This window comes from Tachyglossus aculeatus, chromosome 5, assembly GCF_015852505.1.
Source record: "Tachyglossus aculeatus isolate mTacAcu1 chromosome 5, mTacAcu1.pri, whole genome shotgun sequence".
Classification (NCBI taxonomy): domain Eukaryota; kingdom Metazoa; phylum Chordata; class Mammalia; order Monotremata; family Tachyglossidae; genus Tachyglossus; species Tachyglossus aculeatus.
The window spans coordinates 39,830,991-39,839,345 of NC_052070.1; the positions used below are offsets into that span (position 1 = coordinate 39,830,991).

The window sequence follows — 8,355 nt, forward strand, 5'->3', positions numbered from 1 at the left end:
ATGCTGTAATTTATTTATATTAATGCCTGTCTCCCCCTCTAGGCTCTAAGCTCACTGTGGGCAGGGAACATTTGTTTATAGTTATACTGTACTCTCCCAAGTGCTTAGTACAGTGCTGTGCACACAGTAAGTGCTCAATGAATACGATTACCTGACAGTAAACATCACCGATCGCTCGACTGACCGCCACCAGAGCTGTCCCTTCCCTTCCAGCCCCGGCTGACCCACGACTCAAGACCCAACATTATGACATCACGGGCTTGTCGTCGGGACCCAGAGAGCAGAAAAGTTTGAAGCCCTCAAGGGTAAATATTTCAGGCAGCCACCCCCCCCCAGTCAGCCCCTTTAGGGCTGGGGGAAAGAGCGGAAGCCTGCCTTGTGTGACATCATCATCCCCCTAGAACCCCCCGCTCCTTTTGGTTCTCCGCCCCCTCCCCCCCTCCCCCGCCGCAGCCCAGCCACAGAACAACAGCGGGCGCTGCCCGCCATGGGCGACCCCACAGCCTTGGATGTGCCCGCGGTGATCTTTGACAACGGCTCCGGGCAGTGCAAAGCGGGGATCGCCGGGGACAACGTCCCCCGTTCTGTGATCACAGCCATCGTGGGGCGTTCTAAAGTCCGAGCCACCATGCTGGAGGCAGGCCAGAAGGACTACTACGTCGGGGAGGAGGCCCAATCCAAGAGGGGAGTCCTGTCGCTCAACTATCCGATTGACCACGGCATCGTCACCTCTTGGGATGACATGGAGAGGATCTGGAGGCACGTCTACCAGTGTGAGCTGAAGATCAGGGCCAGCGAACAGCCGGTGCTCCTGACCGAGGCCCCCCTGAACCCTCTGAAGAACCGAGAGAAGATGACGGAGATCATGTTCGAAGGCTTCTCAGTGCCGGCGATGCACGTGGCCGTCCAGGCCGCCCTGGCCCTGTACGCCTCGGCCCGCACCACGGGCGTCGTGGCGGACAGCGGGGATGGGGTCACCCACACGGTCCCCATCTACGAGGGCTACTGCCTCCCCCATGCCGTCTGCCGCCTGGACCTGGCCGGGCGGGATATCACTGAGTACTTCATGAGGCTGCTCCTGGAGGGCGGATACTCCTTCGTGAGCACGGCCGAGCGGGAGATCGTCCGGGACATCAAGGAGAAGCTGTGTTACGTGGCCCTGGATCCCGCCTCAGCCATGAAGCGCAAGCCCAGGGAGATCCTCAAGGAGTACAGGCTGCCGGATGGCAACATCATCAGCATCGGCAACCAGCTCTTCCGGGCACCCGAGGCGCTCTTCGTGCCTGCCCATGTGGGACTCGAGGCACCGGGGGTCCACCGGATGATCTTCAACAGCATCATGAAGTGCGACATGGACGTGCGCCGGAACCTCTACAGCAACATCCTGCTGTCGGGGGGCTCCACGCTCTTTCGTGGGCTGGACGAGAGGGTCCTCAAGGAAATGCAATCCCAGGCACCCCAAGAGATGCCTGTGCGCATCATCGCCCCGCCGGAGAGGAAGTACTGCGTGTGGATCGGGGCCTCCATCCTCGCCTGCCTCTCGTCCTTCAGGCCCATGTGGGTCACCCTGGGAGACTACAAGGACTTTGGTCCGGCGGCGGTTCACCGGAAATGCTTCTGAGGGGAGGCGTAGGCCCCTGGGACCGGTATGTCTGGACAGGCTGTGGCGGGCTGGGCCCGGTGAGCCACGGGGTCGTTCTGAGGCTGCTGGAGGGGTCTGAGGGAGCTGGCCATAGGGTAAAGGGAAATAAAACGATCAACCTGACTGTCAGCACTCTCATTTGGGTCCACGGTTATTCATTGCTGGGGGCGTGCTGGGCCTCCAGGGATGCCAAGACCCCATCTCTCCTCTCCCGGTGCTATCTCCCTGACATAGACATTTTGAGCTCAGCTTAGTAGCGTTTGACAGTGTGTGGCAGAAATCTCACCTTTTTATTTTTATGGCATTTGCTAAGAGCATACCGTGTGCCAAGCACTGTACTAAGCACCGGGGTAATAATAATCAAAATAATAATACTGTGTGGCATTTATTAAGCATTCATTCAGTGCCAGGCACTGTACTAAGCACTGGGAAAGATATAAAATCATCAGGTCTCACGAGGGACTCACAGTGTAAGTAGGAGGGAGAATAGGTATTAAAATCACATTTTGCAGCTAAGAGAACTGAGGCATAGAGAGGCTAAGTGACTCACCCAAGGTCACACAACAGGCAAATGGCAGTCAGGATTAGAACCCAGGTCCTTTCAGGTCCATGCTCTTTCAATCTAGACCATGCAATCAGATTGGACACAGTCCCTGCCCCACACAGGAATCTCTGTCAATCAGTCATCTTTATTGAGCACTTACTGTGTGCAGAGCACTGTACTAAGTGCTTGGGAGAGTCCAATATATAACAGAGTTGGTAGATATACTCCCTGCCCACGATGGGGAAGCAGTGTGGCTCAGTGGAAAGAGGACGGGCTTTGGAGTCAGAGGTCAGGGGTTCAAATCCCGGCTCCGCCAATTAGCTGTGTGACTTTGGGCAAGTCACTTAACTTCTGTGTGCCTCAGTTACCTCATCTGTAAAATGGGGATTAAGACAGTGAGCCCCCCATGGGACAACCTGATCACCTTGTAACCTCCCCAGTGCTTAGAACAGTACTTTGCACATAGTAAGTGCTTAATAAATGCCATTATTATTATTACAGTCTAGCAGGGAGAAAGATATTAATATAAATATATAAATTATGGATATGTACCTACGTGCTGTGGGGTTCAGAGAGGGGTGAATAAAGGGAGCAAATCCAAGTGCAAGGGTGATGCAGAATTGAGTTGGGGAAGAGAAAATGAAGGCTAAGTTGGGGAATCTCTTGGAGATGTGCTTTTAATGAGGCTTTGAAGGTGGAAAGAGTGATCTTCTGTTGGATAAGATGAAGGAGTGTGTCCCAGGTCAGAGGCAAGGTGTGGGTGAGAGATTGATGGTGTTAGTACAGGGCTCTGCTCCCAATAAGTGCTCAATAAATATGATTGATTGATTGATGAGATTGAGGTACAGTGAGTAGGTTGGCATTAAAGAAGTGAAGTGTGTAAGCTGGGTTGTAATAGGAGAACAGTGAGATAAGGTAGGAGGCAGCAAGGTGATTGACTTCTTTAAAGCAAATAGTATGGAGTTTCTGTTTGATGTGGAGGTGGATGGGCAACCATTGGAGGTTCTTGAGAAGTGGGGAAACATGAGCCGAATGATTTTATAGATAAATGATCTGGGTAGCAGAGTGAAGTAGGGATTGGAGTGGGGAGAGACAGGAGGGCAGGGAAGTCAAAGAGGAGGTTGATGCAGTAATCAAGGCTAAATACGATAAGTGCTTAAATTACATGGTAGCAGTTTAGATGGAGCCCCTTTCAGGATTGCACCTGGAGTTTCCAGTATTCCACCAGTCTAGGCTACGGGAGGGAGAGTCAAACAGAGGCATACCCCTTAAATTCCTATGTTGGGCAGTAGCTAGGAAATGGAAGGCAATCTCCTACAAGTCAAAATTCACCTGTGCTGGGTAGGAGTGGCATTGGAGAGGGTCGAGGGTGGAGACTCGAGCTCACTGCACGGAAGAAGGCAATGTCAAACCACTTCCATATTTTTACCAAGAAAACTTCATGTATCCAATACCAGAAAGATTGCAGATGGAGGTAGGGCATTCTGGGAGAGATGTGTGCATGGTGTCACTATGGGTTGGAGATGACTTGGCAGCACAAGACAAGCAACGAGTTTGGATGGAGAGGAAAGGGTGGATTTTAGCAATGTTGTGAAGGATGACCCACAGCATTTCGTGACAGTTGGAATATTCATTCATTCATTCAGTCGTATTTATTGAGAGCTTACTGTGTGCACAGCACTGTACTAAGCGCTTGGGAAGTACAAGTACAAGTACAATAGTAAAGTACTATTTACCCCATCCATCTGCCCCACTGCAACAACTATGAACTTGGCTATGCACCCCGTACCTATTTTGATACTCCCCTCAATCCCATAATACTTAAGGAAATATTTTATACTCTGACTGTTCCCATATCCCTAACTTACTTTAATGTCTGTTTAATCCTGTAGACTAACTATAGACTGCAGGGACCCCATCTACCAACTCTGTTGCATTTTACTTTCCCAATTAGCAAAGTGCTCTGCACACAATATGCGCTCAGTATGTGGGTTGAATGAGAGAGATGAGTCAAGGATACTTCCAAGGTTATGGGATTGTGAGACAAGGAGGATGGGGTGAGCCCGTTGTTGGGTAGGGACCGTCTCTATATGTTGCCGACTTGTACTTCCCAAGTGCTTAGTACAGTGCTCTGCACACAGTAAGCGCTCAATAAATATGATTGAATGAATGAATGAATGGTGCTGTCTACAGTGATGGGAAAGCCACAGGGAGGACAGGGTTTGTGTGGAAAGATAAGGAGTTCTATTTTGTACAGGACTAAATAGGAGGGAGTAGGATTTAATCCCCATTTTACAGTTTAGGAAATTAAAGAGCCAAGAAGTGAAGTGGCTTGCCCAAGGTTACACTGCAGATGAGTGGAGGACCTGGGATTAAACTACAGGTCATCTGACTCCTAGTCCCATGCTCTTCCCATAGGCCACACTGCTCATCACCAGACTTTCCCATTCCTCCCCCTCCACCATGGGCCAGCCCCTCCAGAGCCCAAGCCAGCCTTCTACTATCCTTGACTGCTAATGTTCTTTTCTTTTCCAAGGCCCTCTTACATCTTCACAACTTTCTTGGGAGCTGGAGGGAGGAATAGCATTATTCTCCCCAGATGAGGAAACTAGGGTTCAGAGAGGTTAAGTGCCTGGCTCAAGGTTACCCAGCAGACCAGTAACAGAGCCAGGACTAGAAGGCAGGGTTCTTGAATCCTGCTTCACTAATGGTATTTGTTATGCACTTTCTATGTGCCAGGCACTGTATTAAGTGCTGATGTAGATGCAAAATAATCAGGTTGGACAGAGTCCTTGTCCCGTGTGGGGTTCACCGTCTTAAAAGCCCATTTTGCAGATGAGGGGACTGAGGCTCAGAGAAGTGAAATGACTTGCCTAAGGTTGCACAGCAGACTAGAGGTGGAGCTGGGATTAGAACCAAGGTCCTGAGATTCCCAGGACTGGACTCTAGCCACTAGGCCACATTCTCCTAGCATGCCACACAGAGTCCCTGCGCTGCAGCCTTACCCACATAGTCGTTTTCAGGCACGACCACATCCAGCTATGGACGCCACTTCCTTCCCATGAGTGACTAACCTCTTTGGCTCAGGACTCAACACTCCTGGCCCTTTCTGAGCTCTTTGGCTGCACAGTGGTAGTGTAACTTTTCAGGCACCAATAGATCGCCTAGATAAACCAAAAAATAGACTAAACCCAATATTCTTCAGTTGTCTGAGAAACATCGGAGTCTGGAGTCACATCTCATCATAATTAGTACCTCAGAATTGATTGGGCCCCTCTTGTAGACCGAGCGCTGTACTGAGCACCTATTGGAGCCAGAACACTGAACTGAGCACCTGCTGTGAACAAAGCTATACTGAGCATCTCCTATGGGCAGACAGTTTTGGGTGCACTCAGTTCTTCCATAATGCAGAGCACCCTAACAAATGTTTACATAACCTGCTATTCAAGTACTAACTCACCTCTACAACTATTTTTGTCTCTCTTCTTCTGTCTGTAAATTACCTCGTGATTCTCCTGCTTGACTGTAGGCCCCTTGAGAGCCAGGATTATGCCTTCCATCTCCACTGAACTTTCCCAGAAGCTTAGTACAGTGTTCTGCATAGAGAATGCTCTCAATAATAAATAGGACTGATTGTGAATGTGACTCCAGGGTCACACCTGGAGAGTTTTCAGTACTCTTCCAGTACTCTTCCAGTACTCTTCCAGTCTCAACAATGGGAGGGCGAGTCAGGCAGAGGAATACCCATTCCATTCCTAGCTTGGGCAGTGGCTAGCACGTGGAAGGCAATCTGCTACAAGTCAAAACTCACCTGCGCTGGGCAGCAGCAGCATGGGAGAGAGTCGAGGGAGGAGACTCATGTTTACCGTGTGGAAGGCGGCAACGGTAAACCACTTCCATATTTTTACCAAGAAAAGTATACGAATCCACTACCAGAACAATTGCAGATGGAAGTGGGGCATCCTGGGAAAGATGTGTCCATGTTGTCGCTATGGGTCGGAGACGACTCAACAGCATAAGATGACAAGACTGATTGGTTGAGTGATGGATGTATCCGCTGGGTACAGAGCACTGTACTAGGGGCACCTTTGTGTGGATTGCATTAGAGTGAGTGAAAGATTCCAGGCCTTACCATCTGCTGAGACAGCAGGCTCTTCCCCAAGGCTCAAACTCCTTGAGTTTAGAGAATGGGGTTATTTATCTCAAAATCCAAAGGATTCCATACCCGCATATCCTTGCTCTTCTCAAACTTCCTGAAAATTTTCACGTTCCCTAAATATTACATACGTTTTAGGGCTCGAAACCTTTGTCCACTTGTGGCCCTTGTTCCATCCTAAACATCTGGGATGAGTCCATATCCGAAAACCCTTGGGCAACTTGACTCTTCCCAGAGTTCTGGGGACAACTGTTACCTCGCATCGATTGTTACACCACTGCACCTTCATGAGTGTCTGTTGGAGATTTCAAGTGGGGTGGCCACAGCACCGCCTCCCCATTTGGCAAACGCGAAGACCCTAAACACTACGACACTGCTCAGAGAAGGTATCGTAATATACTGGGGGCAGAGAGAACCCCTGCAAGATGTTTAGCCCGCAGATATTAGAGACGCCAGCCGTGGTTTTTGACAATGGGTCTGGGCTCTTTAAGGCAGGCCTCTCGGGAGAAATCGGGCCAAGGTACATCATCACAACTGTCATTGGCCAGTCGAGGTTCAATGAGTCAAACACTGGGGCCAGTCAGAAGAAATATTACATGGGTGAAGAAGCCTTGTGTAAGCAGGAGGACCTGACTTTGAAACATCCGATTGAGCGTGGCCTGGTCACATCTTGGGAGGACCTGGAGTTGCTTTGGAAGCACATGTATGAGTGGGAGATGGGAGTCCAAGCCAGCGAGAGGCCCATCCTTGTGACGGAGCCGCCCCTTAACCCCAGGGAGAATCGGGAGACGATGGCAGAGCTGCTATTCGAAAGCTTCAAGGTGCCGGCTCTATACTTTTCTGATCAAGCCGTGCTGGCCCTGTATGCCTCGGCCTGCATCACAGGGCTCGTGGTGGACAGCGGCAGTGGCCTGACCCGCTCGGTCCCCATCTTCGAGGGGTATCCCTTGCCCCACGCAGTCTCCAAACTGCATCTGGCGGGAAAAGACTTGACTGGCTACCTCCTCAGGCTGCTTCTGCAGAGCGGCCACTCCCACCCGTGGCCTGTGGATGAGAGCATAGCGGAGGACATCAAAGAGAAGCTGTGCTACGTGGCCCTTGATCCAGACAAGGAGCTGGGCAGGACACCAGAGGAAGTCACGAAGGATTATAAATTGCCCAGTGGGCAAGTGATTCAAATTGGCAAGCAGCTGTTCTTAGGTCCTGAGGCCCTCTTTGCCCCTGACCATCTGGGAATCCAAGGCCCGGGGCTAACCAACATGGTGACTGACAGCATCGCAAAGTGCAACTCGGACATCCAGAGGACCCTGTACAAGAATATTTTTCTCTCAGGTGGGTCTTCCCTCTTCCCCGGGCTCCAGGACCGGCTTCTCAGGGAACTAGAGATTCAGATCGCCAAGGGAACCCACCTGAAGATCAAAGCTCCGCCCGATAGATGGTTCTCAACCTGGATTGGGGCATCAATCGTGACCTCTCTTGCCAGCTTCAAGCAGATGTGGGTCACCATCTCGGACTATAAAGAGATTGGCTCGACTGTGGTCCAGAGAAGATGCTTTTAAGTCACAAATGGGCATGAGAAAAACTAAAGTGCAATCAGTAAGGCAATGAGACATATGTTGAAGGCTTGCGGTAGGCTGGACAACAAATAAAAGAGGAGAGAAATCTCCAATGCAGGAGATCAGTGAGTCTGGGTTCACATCTTTTTGTTCGTGTTTTTGTTTTTAGTGTATTTGTTAAGTGCTTACTAAGTGCCAGGCACTGTACTAAGCGCCGGGGAAGATACAAGTTAATTAGACTGGACACAGTCCCTGTCCCTCATAGGGCTCACAGTCATAATCCCCATTTTACAAATGAGGTCACTGAGGCACAAAGAAGTTAAATAATAATAATGATAATAATAATAATAATAATAATAATAATAGTAGGACTTGTTAAGTGGTTACTATGTGCCAAGCACTGTTCTAAGCAAAGGGGTAGAAACAAGGTAATCAGGTTGTCCCGCTTAGGTTCACA

At 50.1% G+C, this 8,355-nt stretch overlaps 2 protein-coding genes across 2 annotated transcripts; both read left to right on the top strand.

The window, feature by feature from the left end:
* The first annotated feature begins 442 nt into the window (after positions 1 to 442).
* Positions 443 to 1,765, top strand: LOC119928152 (actin-85C-like). Its single transcript, XM_038746132.1, has one exon. It carries the CDS (start codon positions 488 to 490, stop codon positions 1,619 to 1,621), a length of 1,134 nt encoding a protein of 377 aa, XP_038602060.1. The 5' UTR covers positions 443 to 487; the 3' UTR covers positions 1,622 to 1,765.
* Positions 1,766 to 6,666: 4,901 nt separating this feature from the next.
* Positions 6,667 to 8,013, top strand: LOC119928674 (actin-related protein T2-like). The gene has a single exon (XM_038747146.1). It carries the CDS (start codon positions 6,768 to 6,770, stop codon positions 7,899 to 7,901), a length of 1,134 nt encoding a protein of 377 aa, XP_038603074.1. The 5' UTR covers positions 6,667 to 6,767; the 3' UTR covers positions 7,902 to 8,013.
* Positions 8,014 to 8,355: the final 342 nt, after the last annotated feature.